At 47.5% G+C, this 21,793-nt stretch overlaps 1 protein-coding gene across 12 annotated transcripts in view; it reads left to right on the top strand.

Moving 5' to 3' along the window:
- The window catches only part of EPB41L5 (erythrocyte membrane protein band 4.1 like 5), a 137,041-nt gene extending 127,170 nt beyond the window's left edge, over nt 1–9,871 (top strand). For all 12 annotated transcript variants that reach the window (XM_084999617.1, XM_084999616.1, XM_084999614.1 and 9 more), the window contains one exon: nt 5,410–9,871. In XM_084999617.1, the coding sequence (XP_084855743.1) occupies nt 5,410–5,476 (67 nt within the window). In that variant the 3' untranslated portion in view covers nt 5,477–9,871. The remainder of the gene's footprint in view (nt 1–5,409) is intronic.
- Nucleotides 9,872–21,793: the final 11,922 nt, after the last annotated feature.

Raw genomic sequence — 21,793 nt, 5'->3', positions numbered from 1 at the left:
TGAGTTCTTAAGGACTTCCAAGTTAGAGATGGCATCAGAGCTTGTCTCCATTCCGTCCCAAAGCAAAGTTGTCATAAAATAATTACATCAAAAATGACAAGTAGTACACATGAAACTAATGTAATATTATATGTCAGTATCTCAATAAAGAAAACATGACAAGTAAATTAGTGAAACAGTCAAGTCCAGAAGCAAACCCACACAAATGCAGTTATCCGATTATGAAAAACAATGTTATGGTGCTGAAGGGAAAGAATGGCCTTTCAGTAAATCAGCCCAACAAGTTAAATATCTTTGTGGGGAAAAAATTAATCTTGACCCAACCTCATACTGCACACAAAAATCCATCCTAGGTGGATTGCAGATCTAAATATGAAATGTCCAGAATAAAGCTTTTAGAAGAAAATATAAATGAACATCCTTGTGACCTTGAAAGATTTTTTAAACAGGTCACAAAAAGCTTTAATGATACAGGAAAAAAATGGATAACTTGGATTGTATCAAAATCTCCTATTCATCAAAAGATATAACTTCAAGCATTCAGAAAGGGAAGCCAGAGTAGGGGAGAACAGTTGCCCTCTGAGTCTGTCTCCATCTCTCACAAAGAACTCATGTTCAGAATATACAAAGAGCTCTAGTAAATCAATAAGAAAAAGACTTTCAATAGAAAAACAGGCAAAAGCTTGAATAGGCAGTTCACAGGAGGCTATCCAGATGACCAATAAACATACAGGATGGTACATCTTGACAAGTTATCAGGAAATACAAAGTCAAACCACTGTGTGATCCTGCTGCATACCACTAGAACAGCTAACGTGAAGACATGGAGTACCAAGTATCAGTAAAGGTACAGGGTGATTGAAACTCTGAAATAGCCACATTGGACATAGATTTGGTGGTGTCTACCAAAGGGTGAAAATACTCAGTGATTCAGTGATTCTTATGTGCATACCCAGGAGAAATATAGATGTATTTCCATCAAAAGACAGGTATAAGAATGTTTATAGCAGCTGCATTCATCATAGTCCAAGCTGAAAACTTTTATAGAGTGCATCAGCAGTCAACTGGATAAATACTAGACTAGAGTGGTAGAAATTAATGGACTCTAGCTGCAGTGCAGCAATACAGATGAATTGCATAAAAATAATTATATTAGTTATTTATTGCTGTGTAACAAATTGCCACAAATTTAGCAGCTTAAATCAGCACAGGCGGAGTTCCCAGGTGGCTCAGTACGTTAAGGCCCCAATGTTGTCACTGCTTGAGTCACTGCTGTGGTGCAGCTTTGATACCTGGCCTAGAAACTTAGCATGCCTTGGGTGCAGGCAAAAACAATTTTATTTATTTATTTGTTTATTTTGTCTTTTTAGGGCCACTCCCATGGCATATGGAGGTTCCCAGGCTAGGGGTCTAATTGGAGCTGTAGCCATCGGCCTACACCACAGCCACAGTGACATAGGATCTGAGCCATGTCTGTGACCTATGCCACAGCTCACGGCAACACCAGATCCTTAACTCACTGAGCGAGGTCAGGGATTGAACCTGCATCCTCATGGATGCTAGTCAGATTCATTTTTGCTAAGCCACGACAGGAACTCCAAAAAAAATGTATTTTAAAGGCATAAAACACCAAAGGCAAAGGAGCGGAGAGAAGACCACAGCAATGGAGAGAATTGAACAAATTTTGGAAGCAGCTAAATGATAGGTGTGTGGTAACTAACTTGACAGAGAGGAGAAAACTGAAATCTAAGCCTGAAAGGGGAGGGGGGTGGGAAGTAAGAAAGTGTAAAGCCCACTCACACAGCAGAATGCTAGGAAGGCTCAGGAGCTGGAGGGATCACATGTTTGTGAAGATGGGGCACTTGGAGCTGAGAATATGAGGCTTGTTGAAAGTGTTCATACCCATTTGGACACTCCCTCCCCACCCTGCCAGCGCTGGCCTCATTCTGCAGGTTTCCCTCCAGAGGAACTGGGCAGGAGAGGCCCTGGACTTGGGAGTCTGTTGAGAGGAACTGAGCACGGGGAAGTTAACTCAGTGTCTGCAAACCGGGGGATGAGGCTTCCAGCCTTCGTTCTTTTTCCAGCTTCCAGAATGCTGCTGGCCAAGGGTAAATGTCTCAGGGGAGAATTAAGACAGTTGTGCTCTAGAAAAACTGACTCACCTAGAGAGAAAAGGTCCAGAGACACTGACGTTTGTGGATCCCTTGATTAAATTGCCTGGAAATCTGCCTAATAACTCGATTTGGAAGCCTGTTAGTTAGCGGATTTTGCCCATCTGTCCACAGCTTCCAAACAGCCTTCCAGTGCTTCATTCTTAAATATGAACAGCCTGGAGTTCCCCTCGTGGCGCAGTGGTTACCGAAACCAACTAGGAACCACAAGGTTGCGGGTTCGATCCCTGCTCTTGCTCAGTGGGTTAACGATCCGGTGTTGCCATGAGCTGTGGTGTAGGTCGCAGACACGGCTCGGATCCAGCGTTGCTGTGGCTCTGGTGTAGGCCGGTGGCTACAGCTCCGATTCAACCCCTAGCCTGGGAACCTCCATATGCCACGTGGGAGTGGCCCCAGAAAAGACAAAAATAAATAAATAAATAAATAAATAAATAAATATGAACAGCCTGAGAGTTCCCTTTGTGCCGAAACAGATATGAATCCATCTAGAATCCATGAGGATGTGGGTTCGATCCCTGGCCTTGCTTAGTGGGCTGGGGGTCCGGTGTTGCTGTGAGCTGTAGTGGTGTAGGTCACAGACGAGGCTCGGATCTGGCATTGCTGAGGCTATGGCGTAGGCTCTGATTTGACCCCTACCCTGGGAACCTCCATGTGCTTCAGGTACGGCCCTAAAAGGCAAAAAAAAAAAAAAAAAAAAAAAAAAGATCCGGCAGCTTCCCTCAGATTATTTTGTTTGAGGCAAGACCAAAGCAGGTAAATTTGGAAAAGAAACAAGGAGGAAATAAAAGAATGTGAGGATCAGAAACTTAGCAAATGAAAGTGTGAGAGAGAAGACACCATATCGATACAACAAAAACAGGAAATTTAAAAAGAAAAGGAAGAGAAAATAAGAAACTAGTCTCGGAAATTATTAACCATGTTAAAAGTAAAGTCCAGAGAATGCCTGGAAGGTAAGATTGGAGGAATCTCTCCAAAAGTAGACCAAAGAGATGAAAATGGGAGAGAAAACAAAATTGGAGGATTGGTCTAGGAAGTCCAATATGTGAATCATTGGAGATCCAGAAAAAGAGGAAGTAAAAGTGAAGGAAATGTCAAAGAAAGGAATCAAGATTTCCCAGAACAGAAGTACTTGAGTTTCTAGATTAAGGTAGCCACTGAGTACAGAAGGAAAATAGATAATACCAAGGAACATGATGAAATTTCAAAATACCAAACCTAAGGGAGGATATATGTCTTCAGAGGGGGAAAGAGTATGCACGAAGGAAGGATGGGTGATCAGAATGATGGCAGGCTTTACTGAAGGCTGGAAGATAGTAGAACCTATAGAGTTCAGGAGGAAAGTCAGTTTTCTTTTTCTTTTCTTTTTTTTTTTTTTTTGCTTTTTTTAGGTCTGCACCTGTGGCATATGGAAGTTCCCGGGCTATGGGTCAAATCAGAGGTGCAGCTCCAGGCCTACACCACAGCCACAGTAACACCAGATCCGAGCTGCATCTGTAACCTACACCACAGCTCATGGCAATGCTGGATCCTTACCCCACTGATCGAGCCCAGGAATCAAACCCCATCCTCATGGATCCTAGTTGGGTTCGTTAACCACTGAGCCACAAAGGAAACTCCAGGAAAGTCATTTTTCACTGCATGTTCTATACCCAGACTACCAATGAAGTGTGAGATTAGAATGAAGACATTTTTAAACAGAGGGCTTCTCTAAAGTACATACTTCTAAGGCAGGCTTCCTTGGGAAGCTACTTACTGGGGAAGGAGTTCCATCCAAACAAGGTGGTTATCCAAGAAAGAAAACAGGGGACCCAGGAAATAGGTGCAGAACCTACCAGAGGAGAGCACAGTTCCAAGCAGGTCCAGAAAGGATCCTGCACATATTTGAAGAGGAGGGTACAGAGTTTGAGGAAGGGTATGGCCAAGGAGAAACCACAAACACATGGCCCAAACCCCAGTTTAATTCTCACATGATGTGTCTGAACATTCCTACTGGGAACAGAGCCATGGTTACGTTTATGAGGTTGAGGATAAATTAGAAACTAAGCCTGGGAAACTGAGCAAGCAGTTACAACCAAAAAGGAGGCAATTACTCAGTCCAGGGGAAAGGAATTGTACAAAAAAGAAATACGCGTATTTTCAGTTGTGAAATATTTTCATATTTATGTGACTGCAGCAAACACCGAATATTAACATGATCAGAATCGTTCATAAAACGGTTAAAAAGACGGGAAGGAGGGATTGTGGGCCTGGTCATGTGGAGTGTCAGCTTCGTAGTTAGTATCAGGAAGTCATTGTGGAAACACATCCCTTAGAACAGGTAGAACTCAGCTAGTAGAGCACCTGGAGAGGGTTAGATGCAGGTTACTGGGCCTCCTTTGGGTCATTGTTTTGTTTCTGATTATTTTATTTTATTGGGGTGTAGTTGATTTACAGTGTTGTCTTGGTGTCATTTTTACAGCAGAGTGGGTCAGTTATACTATATACATATCCATTCTCTCCACATTGACTCTGCATCACTGAGAATTTGCATGTGTAACAAGTCTCAGGGACCACACTTTGAGAACCAAAGATCCAGAGCAGTGAAGGGATACCAAGAAGAAGCAGTTGGAAGTGTTGGTCTCTGTGGTAGAGGTGGAGAAAGGGGTGCCAGCAACTGCTGTTTCATGTCTGTGTCGTGATAGTGCTTCTGATGTTCAGCTCTGGCCTCTGCACTTTGATATTGTTTTCCATCTCTATGAAACCAGAATAGGGGTTGTTGCATCCCTGAACCTCTGTCCATGGGGCCCTCAGGGCGAGCTGTGTATTTCTGTTTCCCTCCTGGCTCTGACAGAGCAGGTGCAGTGGTCCAGGGACTCAGACACAACCATGGGGCCCAAGCCCAGCCCCGCCCTACCCCGCCCTGCCCCTGGGTGTTTGTCTAGCACAGCAGTTTCCTTGGTTCCTGGGGGTAACCCCAGCTCAGTGAGACACCAGTCTGTCTGGTGGATTTTAGGCAAGGAGGTAGGGGAATCTAGATTCCATTTCAAGATGACCTAAGCTTGTTATCTAGACAGTGACCCCCCTGGGGACTACCTTGTTGCTAAATTCAGTGTCACTACATTTTCACTTAGGTCATAATTCTTTTAACTCTCAACATGCTCCCTGTGACACGTGTGGAGAAATGCCTGCTGTTCCCCCCCGCCCCCAAAATGGTTTTCTTTCGAAAAAGAGTTGATGACCCATTCTTCCCTCCTTTCAGCTCTGCTGTATCTTTGGCTGAAGAAGCCACCTTGAAGCAGAAGTGCTTGCTGACCACTGAGCTCTGAGCGGTGGCCACCTCCTGGCCTGTGACTGAGGACCGGGCCCTCCAGCTGTCCGTCCCAGAGTCCACTTCTGCTGGAGCTGGATCTGCTTGTGGGTAAAAAGCTCACCTAGGTTTGACTTCACCTTCATGAACAAAACACCTACATTTCCGTCCAGCTGGAAGGGTTTCATTACACTACACATTTGCCCAAGAAAGGGTATATGATCTTCCACTTCCTATAATTTTATCCAAGCTGTAAATTCCTGAAACCTGGGAATTGCTTTCCCTGCGGTTTCCTCCAAGCACCTGGCTCCCCCTAGTGGTGGTGACTCCTCACAACACCCCCATAGGCAGCCGTCGCCGGCGTAGGCTCTCGCGGGCGCGCGCACGCTCGCTCTCGTTCTCTTCTCTCTCTCTCTCTCTCTCTCTCTCTCTCTCTCTCTCTCTCTCTCTCTCTCTCTCTCTCTCTCTCTCTCCCTCCCCCCCTCTCCCCCCCTCTCCCCCTCCCCCCCCCTCTCTCTCTCGTTCTCTCTCTCTCTCGTCAGGGTGAGGGTCTTTGATCTGAATGTCTGTTAGGGAAATTGTACCTTGCTGTGCATTGCCTGGAAATCAGGAAATTAGGTAGATTAATTATTACTAAAGAGACGTTTTTAGAGTACAGACCGCTTTCAGATGTCTCCCATACTTTTGACTTTTTGCTGGATGGCTATCTTAATACTCCACGTTTACATCAACGTAAGATAAACCTTGAGCAGAGCTACAGAGAACTCAGTTGCACAGTCTTTTCACTCTAGAAGGGGCTGGTGGTTCAAGAGACCCTGGAGCGTTTACCTCCAAGCACGCATACTTGCTCCTGCTGCTGGGGACAAGCCACGGTAGACTCAGGGACTGAAGGGGCAGCACAGTAGCTCTTGGGTACCTACGGGGACTTGGGCGCCTTTTCCTTTTCATGTAAGCTGAGTAAATTTAGAGTTGTAAAGTGAAGGATAAACAGTACCGGGATAGAAATAGGGAATGGGGGGTGGCAGGGGACGGTGGTTCATGGCTGAAACTAAATGCATCCTATGGAAAGAATGCACATTTCACTCCACATTAGGGATTTTCTATTGGTTAAAAAGAGTTCTCTAGAATTTCTTCATCATTTTTGGTCTCTACAAAAAATTCTGAATGTTAAAGTATTATATGCTCATTATACAAAATAGAGAAAAGAATAAAAATAACTACCTTCAATTCCAGTGCGCAGAAAAATACTCTTTTAGCTTTAAAAATTTAGAATGCATCAAGTAAACTTAGCCGTTGCGAGGAATGAGGGTGATCTGGAAAGTGTTGGTAAAGTTGCCGTTAATCCCTGTTGTCAAGGGTTGCTGTTAAAGTATACCTCCTGGAATTTGGTTTTAGTTTCCTGCCCTGTGGTGTATATATGTAATAGAGCGTTTAATGTATGCTGTTCACCATAAAAGAACTCCCAGTTCCAGGATCTTTAAAACTACATGGTTTGGACTCTCCTGGGTTCGTTCCTTGTAGCATAATCACGAGGGTCTGTCTAGAAAGCTCAGGAACTTTAATCTTGTGCTGTTTCCCAGGGAGCTGTTGAGATTGGAAACCACTCCTGCACAAAACAGTTTTGCTCAAGGAAAGAAAGTTGGCCCTTCTTGTTGGCTGCCTCCCCTTAGCTTGCGAAGCTTGTGAATTTCATTGGGGGAGCTCTTGCCAATTCTTAATTGTGAAACAGATTTTCTTGCCGCTGTAGTGACATCTAGAACAAGGGACATCACATTTTCAGTCCTGACGGCCCTGGAGGTAAAGGGCTAAGGTTGTGCTTCCGGTCACAGAGCAGCTTTCTAGATTTTGGAACTAAATTGTTGAAATACCCGCTAACCTTTATGTCTTCAAGCACCTGTAATCTTACCAGTGAGAATATTGATAGGGACCTCTAAACATTCCTTTGAATCTCAAGTTAAAGGACACTTTGCCTCGCATCCTGACAGGAACTGGTAAATATGGACATTAATGCTTTACTGAATTAGCCCTACGCAGCAGATACATGTCAGTCTAAATGTCATTTCATACCTGCTGCAGGTGCCGTTCCCGGGTGGCTATGATGCTCCCCTGTTCTGCTCATTTTGAATGGGGCGAGGGCAGGGCTGAGGTCTGAGCAGGTCAGGTAGAGGAGGCGCAGAGAGAGCAGCAGGCGAAGGATGCTGACAGAGACTGGGGCTTGACATGACTGGACCAGAGCAGGTGGATACACTGAAGTGGGGTGGGGGGTGGGGGGAGGTCCAGCTGTGGCAGTCTTGCGGGCAGGTGGCCCTTGGGGCACGGTACCTGATGACAGAGAAGCTTAACATCTGCCTGTACATCTGAGCCACTGATAAACCCAGTACAGCTCTGACCCTCAGATGGCTGTTCACAGCGGCAGTGGGCTGGACAGGAGTTTTCTGTGTCAGATGTGGTTCCCATGCCTCGCTGCAGTATAGCTGGAAGGAGCACTGGCCGTGTCAGGCCAGCGAGCAAGCACAGGTGTGAGTGGAGAGCGCAGGTTCGAGTTGGGCGCTCACTCCAGAGTGCAGGTGGTTAGTGTCCCTGCAGTGGGAGGCCACACGGAGGCGCCTTAGCGCTGAGATAACAGACCCAGTTTAGTAGAAATAATAGAAGGCCGCTTGAGTCACAGGCTCCACTCTGTGTTGCTCTCTTCCCAGTCTCTCCAGAGACAGATTTTACTCTGGAAACAGACCAGGAAGAACCACGGTAGAGCTGGTGACTGTGAGCAGGTTTTAGGCGGCTGCTTAGAACGGGACTGTGGCTTGTGTCTACTTGCTGTTGCCCCTGGTCTAGGGTGTGTGGGGTGCTCCAAGCAAGCAGGAGAGCTGAAGCCCAGGTCAGCTCGCTGCGCATCCGGGGCCTGGTCAGGAAGGGAGAGCTGGCATGGAAGTTGGCAAGAAGGTTGGCAGATTTCAGGTTTCTCTCCTAGACTCTTGAGAACTTGAGAAATAATAGTGGAGTAATAAAGGAGATCCTGCTTCTCAGGGTCTCACTTTCGTGTTCACAGGAAGGGCTCACTGTTCTTGCATCCCTGCCCTGGGGGATACCCTGCTGAACAGAGGAGTGATTCAATTCCTTTGATCGGGATGAATGTGGTTTTACCTGAGCTGCTTTCCTAAAACACTGATGTTGTTTTAAGAAAAGATCTTATTTTGATGTGGGATCTCAGGTCCCAGATCAGGAATTGAAGGCAGGCAGCAGTGGTGAAAGCTCGAGTCCTAACCACAGGAACTGCCCGTTATTAGCAATATTTCTTGTCATCTGCCAAGTTTGTGTCTTACCTTCACCCACCGGAGCAGTCACAGCTGTTCCATGGACAGTGAAGGATGCAGTCCCTGGGTCATCCTGCATCTTGGCCACCTGTTCCTCATGCGTCTCAGCTCCGGCTGACACTTCCTCTGTCTCTGCTTAGCTGAACCGGGAGGGAAAGCTCCGGTGTCGCTGCAGAAACCTCCTTAGAGCAGAACTCTCTGGTGGTCACCTATGTAGAGGAAGAGCTCGTGTGCTTTTCTGTAAGTCAGGCTCTTAGAAGCCAAGTTCTCATCACTTTTAGGGCAGGGTCGGCAGGCGTTCTCTATAAAGAGCAGAGATGGCAGGTCCCACTGCTGCAGAGGGCAACGGCTGTGTAGATAACGGTGTGTATGGTCCAGGGGGCTCCCTGGGAGCCAGGCGGGCGATCACTGTCTGTCACTGGAGCAGGTGGGCGACCTCACTCACACTTGGACAAGCCGTGGTCAAGAGTCTCCCTGATCTGAGGGGCTTCAAGGTCTCAATAGTTTCTGATTACTCTTGCCCTCAGCCTTAGCAACTGGAATCTAATGTATAATATACATTTTTATATTATTTGGGATTTTTTTTCCTCTCATAAGTTTAAGCACTACTGTTCTTCAAGAAAGTTGGAAGCTTTTCCTACCTTTTAGCCTCCAGGATGAGGAAATTTGTTTGGATTATAGAAATTTGCCCTGAGCCTAACTCTGCTGAGTTAACTTGGTAGAGCTGTGATTGCTTCCGGTTCTGAGAAGTGGGATCACAAACCACTGGATCGCCTTGATGGAGACAGTAATTCTGGCACTGTCCAGGATTTCTCTTCATCAGAGAGGTGTCTTGAGACCCCTTGCTCTCGTTATCTCATGTCTGGGTATGATAGACAGTGATGAGGACCTCACTAACTATTTTGTGTTTACTTTTTCTATGTGTAAAGCTTTGCCGTAGTTTTTAAAGTGTAATTTATTTTTATATCAAGTGCACTATTCATGCAGCGTGTTCCACGGTTTTATATGACTTGTACTAGAAGCACTGCACTGAACTGTGATCGTTCTGCACTGTAATGATGACCGTAGACGTGACCACCAATAAAGCTTTTGTGAAACACTTAGGTTTTTATGAGCTGGTCCAGTTTCTTGGAAGTGTCACACCCACATGCCAGCCCCTTCTCTCCTCGACAGAGCTGTTATTTTGAGAGCTGTTGCTGCTACGCAAACACGAGGGGAAGCAGTGGGCAGAAGCAGAACCACAGTCAGCTGTGTTCTTTTCAGTGTCGATGTTTAAAAGCCCCTTGGAGTTCCTGTTATGGCTCAGTGGTTAACGAACCCGACTAGTATCCATGAGGACATGGGTTCAATCCCTGGCCTCACGCAGTGGGTTGAGGATCTGGCACTGCCATGAGCTGTGGTGTAGGTTGCAGACATGGCTCAGATCCGGTGTTGCTGTGGCTGTGGCATAGGCTGGCAGATGCAGCTCTGATTCGACCCCTAGCCTGGGAACCTCCATGTGCCATGGGTGTGACCCTACAGAGATAAAAAAATAAATAAATAAATAGATAGATAATAAAATCCCCTTGGTCGTCCCCAGCACACCCTGGGAAGGGCACATGGTGCAGTGGACACCCAGCTCTGCTGCTCGCTACCCACCAGACTGCGAGCAAAGGCCAACTGAAGGTCCTTGAAGGATGTGATGTTAGGGCTGCCTGCTCTCAGCACGGTGAAAGTCACTAGTGCCTTCCAGTCCACCCTCCATACCACATCAGGAACCTGGGCCATGCAGCGCTGTAATACATGCAGCTGGAAAACCCACACAAAATGGACCCACGCAGGCAAACCTGTGTCGTCCAAGGGTCAGCTGTATGAGGAGACCAACTTGTCCCTCGGTTCCTTTGGATGATTGGCCCTGTGTGTGGCCAGCATCTGATAGAGGGTGGGTGGACATCCCCCCAGGGAAGACCAGTGCCACCAGCACCAGGGAGACAGCTGGCGAGGCCCCAACCAGTGACAAGTCCCTGAGATCACGTGAGGCGTCCCTGGTAGCCAATTAGCCTGTGCCATCTTCCACTTGCCCTTGTGGTTAGCACAGTGTCTGGGGCTTATCCTGGAGGGAAGAAGTCTAGGTCTGATCTTGCCTGAGTGCCCCGAGCTACGGACCACCCCCTCTACCAGGGATGGGAAGAAGGGGCATCAGAGGGAGCCCAGGCCTCTCTGGCTGAAAGGGCACGTCTGCCCCTAGGGTCTCAGGTCAGGGTTAAAGCCAGATCCTCAGAGAAGCCGATGAATCCCTGCACCCTGGCTGGTCTTCTGTCTCAGCAGCCCTGGTTTTCCTGCTGGTGTCTAGAGTTCCACACCCCCCCAGAGTGAAGCCAGTTCCACCCAACCTGCAGTGCAGGGGGCAGAGCTTTGCTTTTCCAAGTGCCATCAGTCAGTGGGTGAGTAGACACCAGGTGTGATTGGCACTTCCTAGGTGCACAAGGGCATCACATGTCCCCACCAGTAACCCCAAATCTCCCCGCCTCCTGCTGAGACGTGAGCCCTTTCAAACCTGGGAACAGTGACCTAGTGGACACCACGCTGCAGAATCACAGCAGTGTCCCAGGCCTGGGACATTCTGTACCCTGGAGGGCAGGGGAGGCTTGGGGTCCTTCTCAAGCCATGTGGAAAAGTTGGGTTTGGTGACCACTGTGCAGAAACACAGGGAGGCCCTCCCTCGGGTGGGTGCTGGGTTATTCCAGCTTGTGTCCCTCTCTGTCACTGAGTCACAGGAACAAGGGCCTGTGAGGGCTGTTCCCTCTTCACCTTGGACATGCAGAGTGCAGAGTGGGACACCGAGCTGCCTCTCTGTCCTGCCCTTGCTGAGGGAGGCGCCAGGGCAGCCTTAGGAGACAGGAGTTCCCTTTCCTCCACTTGGCTGCAGACCAAAAGGGGACTTGCAGGCCAGCCACTGCCCTGAGGCTTGAGCTCGTATCTGAGGGAGGCCTGCAGGGCAGGTTCTAACCCCAGGGCAGGGGGTGAGGGGCAGGGCCAGGAGCAGGCCTGTTTGGTGGTGACACAGAGAGTAACAGCTCTGTGGTCACCTTTCCAAGGGAGAGCAGAGCCTGGCCCAGCCTGTGGGTCAGAAGTGTCCATGGGCAGGCCATGCTGGAGACCCAGCTGAACCAGATTTGGAGAGAAGCTTCATGACTCGCCCCAGCCCCACCTCCCACTGTGTGTATTGGCGGGGCTGCCGACACCTTCTGCCCCAGGGGACACACACTGACTGTGGCTTGGACACATTGCTCTTCTCCAAGGACTGGGATGTGCCCACAGATATTCTCACACCAGAGAGCTTCACAACAGCCTGGGTGGGATGTGGCTGACAAAGGCCTAGTGGCCATCACCTGGGGCAGGAAGGGGGCTGCACTGACCCTGCCTTCACCACCTCAGGAGGTCCCGTCCTGAAGGAGCTGCGCTCAGGCCCCACCTCAAAATGCAACCAGCTCTCCCCTCCATGCAATTCTGCCCTCACGTGTCCTCCCCACAAACCACTCTCCTACATCTGTTTTAAGCGCTTTCCCATCAAGCAGTGCACTTCTGGGACATGAGCCTGGCCTAGCTGGTCATAAAATGCTTTGTCATGAGTTGATCCTTCATCAGGAAAACCACTGCAGTGAGCGGGCTTTCAGCTTTCCGAAGCAAGACCTCACTCTCACTGCTGGGTGCAGCGCGTGGCCCAGCCCAGGTCCCAGCATGGCCTGTGGGCCTGGAGACCGGGGCTGAACCCAGCTCTGGGCTGTGGGGCTGGGGAGTTCTCAAGAGGGATATCCAGGGAGTTCCCATTGTGGCACAGCGGAAATGAACCTGACTAATATCCATGAGGATGCAGATTCAATCCCTGGCCTTGCTCAGTGGGTTGGGGATCCAGCATTGCCGTGAGCTGTGGTGTTGCTTAAAGATGCCGCTCGGATACAGTGTATCTATGGCTGTGACTTAGGCTAGCAGCTGCAGCTCTGATTCAGCCCTTCGCCTGGGAGCTTTTATATACTGTGGGAATGATCAGGGAATGGACTTCAGAGGGTGAGCGGGGTGGAGGCCTCAGGGCAGGCCCCCCACACTGTTTCAGTCTCAGCTGTTGGGTAAGGTTGGGGAGCACTTGTTTGCTCTGCGTTCTGCAGACTCTTTGGGGTTTCTCCTAGCCTGTGACAGATGTCTGCCAACTGCTCCACCCCCTCCCTGGGCCTTGCTTCACCCAGGGAACTGGCTAATCCAGTCACCTCTGCTCTCTTGAGCTGCCAGGGGGCAAAGAGTTGTGAGAGCAATTCTGGGTCTGGGTAAGTGGATCCTTAATCCTCTGGACCATAGGAAAATCCTTAAACTTTTTTTTGTGAAAAAAAGGTTTTTATTGTGGTAAAATCTATATGATATAAAATTTATTGCTATTTTAGCCATTTAAAAACTTTCAATTGGGAGTTCCCTTGTGTTACAGTGGATTAAGGATCAGGTGTTGTCACTGCTGTGGCTCAGGTCACTGCTGTGGCGTGGGTTTGATCCCTGGCCCAGAAACTTCCACATGCCATGGGCAGGGCCAAAAAAAAAAAAAATTATTTAAAAAATTTTAAAGCTATGATTAAAATATGCATGATTTACCATTTTAACAATTTTTAAATTTTACATTAAAATATATTTAAACTGTGCAGTTTGCGTCGTGGTGCAGTGGAAACAAATCTGACTAGGATCCATGAGGATGCAGTTTGATTCCTGGCCTTGCTCAGTGGGTTAAGGATCCTGAGTTGCTGTGGCTGTGGTGTAGGCCAGTGGCTGCGGTGCCAATTGGACCCCTAGCTTGGGAACCTTGATATGCCATGAGTGTGGCCCCAAAAAAGCACACACCAAAAAAAGTTTAAACTGTGATGAAGTGTGCATAAGATATACCATTTAACCATTCTCCAGAGTACAGTTTTGTGGCATTAAGTACATTCACATTGTTAATGCGCTGTGACCGCCGTCATCCACAGAACTCTGCATCTTCCTCAGATGAAACTGTTCCCATTAAACACCAGTTCCCCCCTTCTCCCCTCCCCCGAAGCCCCTGACACCTACCCTTGTCTTTTCTGTCTCTATGAATTTTTTTTTTTTCTTTTAGGGCCACACCTGCAGCATATTGGAGGTTCCCAGGCTAGGGATCAAACTGGAACTGCAGCCGCCGGCATACACCACAGCCACAGCAATGCAGGATCTGAGCCATGTCTGTGACCTACACCATAGCTCTTGGCAACGCCAGATCCTTAACCCACCGAACAAGGCCAGGGATTGAACCTGCAACCTCGTGGTTCCTGGTCAGATTTGTTTCCACTGAGCCATGACAGGAACTCCTATCTCCATGAATTTGACTATCCTACGTGCCAGATATGTAAGTGGGATCATACAGTGTTTGTCTTTTTCTGGCCAGCTTATTTCCCTGAGCATAATAACCTCAAAGCCCATCTAGGCTGTAGGCTGTGTCAGAACTTCCTTTTTCAGGCTGAGGAATCCTGCATCGTATGGACATACCACGTTTTGGTTAGGCACTCATCTGTCAAGACGTTTGGGTTGCTTCACCTGTCGGGGAGGAAATGATTTCCTTTATACCCCCCTGCCAGGTGGTTCTGGCTGTTCTAAGAATTAAACTGACATGAGACAGATTTAACAGGAGAAAATCCAACAGACGTTTAACTACATGTAGACTTGGGAGAGGCCCAGAAAAACTAACTCACCCAAATGGCCAAAGCCCTCACCTTAAACGCTGTCCTCAGCTAAGGGCAAAAGAGGACGTTGAGGGTGGGGAGGGTCAGCTCTGAGAGGTGGCCAAGGAAAGCCCAGGGAGGAAGGATGAGTTTAAGTTCTTTGCCTTCTCGTTGGCTTGGTTGTCCTCCTCTTCCTGGTACCGCAAGGGAGACGCCCTTACAAATGGAGATTCCCCTTATACATGTCAGTGTTTCCTACAAAGGGTTGACTCTTAATTGATTTTCAGAGTTTTTCCCATATTTGCTGTTTCTTATAAAATAACCAAAAAGCTAAATAATTAATATGCCCAAAAGACGTATTTTGGAAGGGCTAACCCTGCTTCCCTCATACCTCTGAGCATCCATGAATAATGCTGCTGTGAACATGGGTGTGTGAATATCTATTCAAGTCCAGGCTTTCAGATCTTTGAGGTATATAAACCCAGAAGTGGAATTGTAGAATCCTAATGTCGTCCTTTTTGAGGACCCACCAATCTCTTTTTCCACAGCAGCTGTGTCACTTTATGTTCCCATCAGCAGTGCACAAATGTTCCAGTTTCTCCACATTCTCTCCAGGAGTTACGGTTTCCTGGTTTGGTTTTGTTTGGTTGGTTTTTATAATAGCCATCCCAATAGGTGTAAAGTGATAATCTGATGGTAATTTAAATTTTTTATGTCCCTATTGATAGTGTTAAGTATCTTTCCATGTGCTTAATGGGCATTGTCGTATATTCTTTGGAGAAATGTCTATTCAAATCCCTTGTCCCTTGTTACATTGAATTGTTTGGTTTTTGTTGTTGAATTTTAGGAGTTCTTTATATATTCTAGATTTTAATCCCTTAAAAGATGTACAATTTACAAATCTTTTCTCTCATTCTGTGGAATGTCTCTTCACTCTTTTGAAAATGTCCTATGAGGTACAGAAATTTTTAATTCTGATGAAATCTAATTTATCCAATATTTTCCTGTGTTACCTGTGCTTTTGGTGTCATATCCAAGAAATCATTGTCAAGTCCAACGTCGTGAAGATTTCCCCCTATATTTTCTCCTAAGAGTTTCATATGTTTAGCTCTTACATTTGTCTTTGATCCATTTTGAATTAATTTTTATGCCTGGTATAAGGTAAAGGTCCAGCTTCATTATTTTGCATATGAATATCCAGAGATAATTTTACTTCTTCCCTTTGGATTCGGATGCCTTTTATTTCTTTTTCTTGTCTAATTTCTTTGGCTAGAGCTTCCAAAGTGGCAAAAAATGACATCCTTGTTTTTTCCTGGTCTTAGAGGAAAAGTACTATGGACTGAATGTTTGTGTAACCCCCCCAAATTCATGTGTTGAAGCGCTAATCCTCCATGAGATGGTGTTTGGAGGTGGGGCCTTGGGGTGTGATTAGGTTTAGAGCAGCTCATGAGGGTGGACCCCCGTGATGGGATGTGCTCTTATACAAGGAAGAAGAAACACAGTCACCTCTCCTGGCACACGGGCACCAGGAAAAGGCCATGTGAGGAGAGAACCTGAAGGAGGCCCTTGCCAAGCACCTGATGGGGCTGGAACTCTGACCTCAGCCTCCCAACCTCCAGAACCCTGAGAGAGAAATTGCTGTTGTTGGAGCTGCCCAGTTGATGATGACTGGGCAGACAAAAGTTATTAACTCACTTGGCTTAACAAGCATCCTCATTCATCAGTTATTTCCTGGGGGGGGTGTGGGCTTAGTCTGACACACTCAATCCACTGCCCTGGAGAAGTGAGCCTTTACCTGGCCTGCCTGGGGTGGAAGTGGAGGGAGCAGATCCCTTGGAAGCCTGGTGCCTTGTGAAGGGAGGGCAGACAGGATCAAAGCAGCAGAGGACAGACAGTCTTTAAGGCAGCTGAGGATACTGAGGGCCGGAAAGTAAAAACAATCTGAGATGGGAAGGCACCAAACATAAACCAGGCTTCATGGTAGCAGTAGTAACAATAGCTCAAAGGTGGAAACAGCCCGGTTGCCTGTCAGTGGATGAATGAATAAACAAAATGTGGTATATCTGTACAACAGAGTAGTACTCACCTGTAGAAAGGAATAAAGTACGTACTATGACATGAATAAACCTTGAAAACATCATGTAGTGTGAAAGAAACCAGATGCACAAAAAAATCACATGTATGATTCCATTAATATGAAAGATCCGTGGAGTTCCCTCTATGGCATAGTGGGTTAAGGATCCAGTGTTGTCTCTGTGGTGGTTTGGGTTCCTGTGGAGGTGTCAGATTGATCCCCAGCCCAGTGCACTGGGTTAAGGGTCTGGCATTGCCGCAGCTGTGGCATAAATTGCAACTGTGGCTCGGATTCAGTCACTGGCCAGGAAACTTCCATATGCCATGGGTGTGATGAAAAAAAAGGAAAGAAGGATCCATGAATTTGGAGTTTTGGATAACTAGGTGCAAACTATTTTTTTTTTTTTTTGGCCACATTCATGGCACGTGGAAGTTCCTGGGCTAGGGAGTGAACCCTTGCCACAGTTGCAAACTGCACCACAGCTGTGGCAGTGCCGGATCCTTGACCCACTATGTCACATGAGAACTTCCAAAAATTAGTGTATATAAAATGGATAAACAACAAGGTCCTACTGTACAGCACAGGAAATTATATTCACTTCCCTCTTATAAACCATAACGGAAAATAATAAAAAAATAGTTTAAAAATATGAGAGATCCAGTGCAGGTAGGTCCCTAGAGGTAGAAAGCAGATTATTGGTTGCCAGGAGCTGGAGGTTGGAGGAATGTGCTTAATGGGTGTAAGGTCTCCTTTGGGAATTATGAAAATGTTGGAACTGGATAGAGGTGATGGCTGCACAACAGTGTGAATGGACTAAAATTCCAATGAATCGTAAAACAGTTTATTTTATACTGTGAAATTCACTTCACTAAAACAGAAAACACTGAAGTCAGAGCAAGGAAAACTATTAGGAATAAAGACAGATAATGTATAATACTAAAAGAATGAATTCACCAAGGAGACATAATAATCTTACAGGACTATGCACTAAATAACAGAGCTTCAGAATACATAAAGCAGAAACTAATGGAAGTGCAAAGAGAAATATATAAGTCCTCAACTATAGTTAAGATTTCAGTACCCCTATAGTACAAATGCCTGATATTAAGCTTTTCGCTGCCAAGGCATACATTTCAAAGACATACTGCCAGTTACACAGATAAAGAACCAGGCCACCCCACCCACCACTTTCTGCTTTCAGAAAGCCCTGGAGAATTCAGATAACTGGCCCTTGAGTGACACTGCTTTTCCCTTCTCACACTTTAGTTCCCACTCTTGTTTTAAATTCATCAATAAAGAGTGAACCCATGAGACCCTAGGCCCCCAACTCTAAACCTCAGTGAAGGTAGGATCAGAGGTCTTGTTCTCGTTCTCTCCCTGCATCTCTGTGTGGCCCTGTGTGGTGGGTACCGGTGAGTAAGAAACGTTTTTTCCAAGTCCCCTACTGGTGGTTGCTGAGTTGCACAGAGGCCTCTCCAGCCACAACTTTGGTCCTGATTGGGGGAGGGGTAATGTCTGTGGGGGCACACTGCAAAGAACAGGGACCCAGGTGAGTGCCCTCAGGCATTCCTGGTTGGTAGCATCACTATCAACAGGCTAAAACCCACACAAAAAAAAACCCTCTCTCAATAATTAACAAGTGTACAGAATATCCCTAAGGATATAGACAACTTGGACCACAGTATGAATCAACTTGAACTAATCGATATTCATAAAACCCTTCACCCAGTAGCACAAGAGTGCAATGAAGATTTACCAGGAGAGACCGTATCCTGACCATTAAGCAAGTCTTAATGAATCTTAAAAGATTCAAGTCATACAAAGTATATTGTCTGACTATAATGAAATTAAACTAGAAATCAGCAGTAGAAGGATATCTGGAACATCCTTAAGTATTTTGGAACTAAATACCCACTTCTAAATGACTTAGTGATGTGGAGTTCCCATGGTGGCTCAGTGGTTAACGAATCTGACTAGGAGCCATGACGTTGTGGGTTCGATCCCTGGCCTTGCTCAGTGGATTAAGGATCTGGCATTGCCGTGAGCTGTGCTGTAGGTCACAGTTGCGGCTTGGATCTGGCATTGCTGTGGCTGTGGTGTAGGCCAGTGGCTATAGCTCTGGTTAGACCCCTAGCCTGGGAACCTCCACATGCCGGCAGGAGTGGCCCTAGAAAAGGCAAAAAGACAAAAAAAAAAAAAAAACCCTTAGTGATGAAAGAAGATATCAAAAGGGAAATTTAAAAGTATTTTGTATTGAATGAAAATAAAAACACAAAATCTCAAAGTTTGCTGAGTGCAGCTAAATTAGTAAACAGAGGAAAATGTATAGCACTTAATGCTTAGAAAAGGTCTCAAATCAGTTACCCCAGAGTACACCTTATAAAAAGAATAAAAGGAGAAAGTCCACAATAAGCAGAAGAACATAATAAAGAGCAGCAATCAATAAAAAGAAAACCAGAAAATAATAGAGGAAATAAAAGTAACCAAAAGATGACTCTTTGAGAAGGTCGATAAAATAAATCAATCTTGGAGTTCCCTGTGACCTAGCAGTTAAGGATTTGCTGTTGTCACTTCTGTGGCTCGAGTCTGATCCCTGGCCCAGGAACTTGCACATGCTGCAGGCATGGCCAAAAAAATTCTTTAATGAGTAAAATCGAAAAAAATCGAGAGGTCACAAATTACTAAAATAGAGGTGACATCACAGCAGAATAATAATAATAAAGGGGATTATATGAAATCATGTATGTGAAATTTTTGAAAATTGTAAAACACTATAAAATTTAAAGAATCTTTTGGATTTCCCGTCGTGGCTTAGCAGAAACAAATCTGACTAGTAACCATGAGGACACAGGTTCAACCCCTGGCCTCACGCAGTGGGTTAAGGATCTGACATTGCCACGAGCTGTGGTGTAGGTCGAAGATGCAGCTCGGATCCCATGTTGCTGTGGCTGTGGTGTAGGCTGGCAGCTACAGCTCTGATTCAACCCCTAGCCTGGGAATCTCCATATGCCATCCATGTGGTCCTAAAAAGCAAACAAAAGAAAAGGGCCACCAGAGAGGAGAGTTAGCTGCTTCTCCTTGCCCCATGAGGACTCAGTGAGAAGGGGGCTCTCTGCCAGCTGGGAAGGGCCCTTACCAGAATCCAGCAGTGCAGGACACTGACCTCAGACTTCCAGCCTCCAGAACTCTGAGAAATGAGATGTGTGTAGCTGACATCACTTGATTGCTGTTGAGTCCCGCAGTGTAGAGGATTTTTGTCATGGTAGCCTAAGCTTAGACTATGTGTTTTGGGCACATAGCTGACTGTCATTTGACCATGTGTGGGGGGGACATGCACCTGGGACTGGCCCAGGCCATCACTGCAGCACTGGGTGGCCTGCCAGCCTGCTTTGCAATGCCCCCCTCTCACCTGCTGAGGTCCTCAAGCAGGTTCTATGAGGCGGCAGGGTCTCAGGGATGTCCCAGGCAAGGCCCCATTGTCTCCCTATCTGTAACTTCTGCCTGAGCCTCTGGAGAGGAGGGTGGTCACTCAGAGACTACCCTAGCCTGGCTGTCCGGGCCCTGTTTGGCCTCCCGAGGCTGGACCTTGGGTCTAGGTGGCCATGGCCCTGATCTCCCAGCTCTGAAAAGTGTATCCGATGTTTCAGAGCCCTGTCATCACGGCGCATACCCCTGGCCTGGGGCAGAGTCTGGCCTGGTCCTCAGGATCAGCCAGGAGACTGGGCTCAGGTGTCCTGTCCAAGGGGACAAGAGCCAGTCAGGGACCAAGGGTGGAGTGGGGGCTAAGCACAGCTGGAAGGGAGAGGGGTGAGTCAGGCCTTGAGTAAGGAAGATGCTCGGATATTTAACCATTAGGACAGCAAGCCCCGCCCCCCAAGTCAGTCCTGTCATTAAACTGCCTGGTGGAGAAAGGTGGGGTGTGGTGAGTGGGGCAGCCCTGGCTCCACAGCAGCACCAGGCAGTTGCCATACAGGAGGCAGTGCAGACTCTGTTCTCACTGGTGGCTGGTCACCCATTAAGAGCAGGGAGGCCTCCTGGAAAGGTCTCAGGCCGGTGGAAGAGACTTTGAGTGTCCCATTCACTTACTGCCCTCGGTTAAAACTGGAAGGGCCACGTCAAAATGCCAGAGTGGGAGTTCCTGTTGTGGATCAGCGGGTTGAGAACCCAACTAGTAGCCATGAGGATACTAGTGCGATCCTTGGCCTCGCTCGGTAGGTTAAGGATCCCGTGTGGCTGTGGCTGTGGTGTCAGCCGGCAGCTGCAGCTCCAATTCCACCCCTAGCCTGGGAACTTCCATATATTTCTGGTGCAGCCCTAAAAAAGAAAAAAAGAAAAAAAAAAAAAAAGCCAGAATGGCCCAAGGAAGAAGACTTTGGCCACTTTGAACCAGCCACGTCTCAGATCCAGAGATTGGCTGAGGTGGTGAGGAGGGTGGGGGAAGGTCCTGGTGTGGAGGAGAAGATAGAGGGCAGGTGACCCTTGTGTGTGGTGGAGGCGGCACTGGTCCAGGAGGGGTGGCCCCTGGGACAGGACTGTGAGGGGACCAGCAGGGAGCTGGGATGAGACCAGAGATGTCATAGCCCATATGGCCCCAGGTTCTGCACAAGGTGTTCTGCTGAGGCTGAGGCCCGGACCCAGGGCGAGGGGAGGGGTCGAGGCCGAAGGTGGGGGTGGGGAGCGCTGAGCCACACAGGGAGGGAGGTTTCGAAACCACTTCCCCTCCCTGACCTCTAAAGAAGCTCTTTAACCCACAGGACATCCTGAGAACAGAGACTGTGGCCAGGGAGCCCTGGGGGGAATGGCTGTCCATCCCTGTGTCCCCTCAGTGGTCAGGGCCACCCAGCCCAGCCAACACAGCCGCCTTGGGGTGTAGGGGGGTGGTGAGGAGACTCTGGAGCAATTGTGTTGCTGCTACAAAAGGGGTGGGGCTTATGGTCAGGATCCTAGAGAACCCCCAGGCCCCACATGGTTCTAGGTAAAATTAAATGAAGAACCAGCAGGACCTGCACAGGGCTGAGGCCCCACCAGGTTCCAAAACCCCACCAAGTGCAGTGTGGTCAAGGATGGCGGGGTCCCCTGGGGTGGCAGAGGAGAGAGGCATTCTCTGACTGTGCAGGAAGGACATACCTGTTACTCTCCCCTCCCTGCCAGGCACATGGATCATAATATACTCCACCCAATTTTCATTTTTTTTCTCTTCCCACCAACTCTAATCTAGGGCAGCCCTTCTCAAAGATTTTGGTCATAGGACCCCTTCA

This window comes from Sus scrofa, chromosome 15, assembly GCF_054392235.1.
Source record: "Sus scrofa isolate SSC_HxYL_T2T_F1_AM1 chromosome 15, Sscrofa_HxYL_maternal_Yorkshire_Landrace_v2.0, whole genome shotgun sequence".
Taxonomy (NCBI): domain Eukaryota; kingdom Metazoa; phylum Chordata; class Mammalia; order Artiodactyla; family Suidae; genus Sus; species Sus scrofa.
This window is presented reverse-complemented; position numbering and strand designations above follow the sequence as displayed.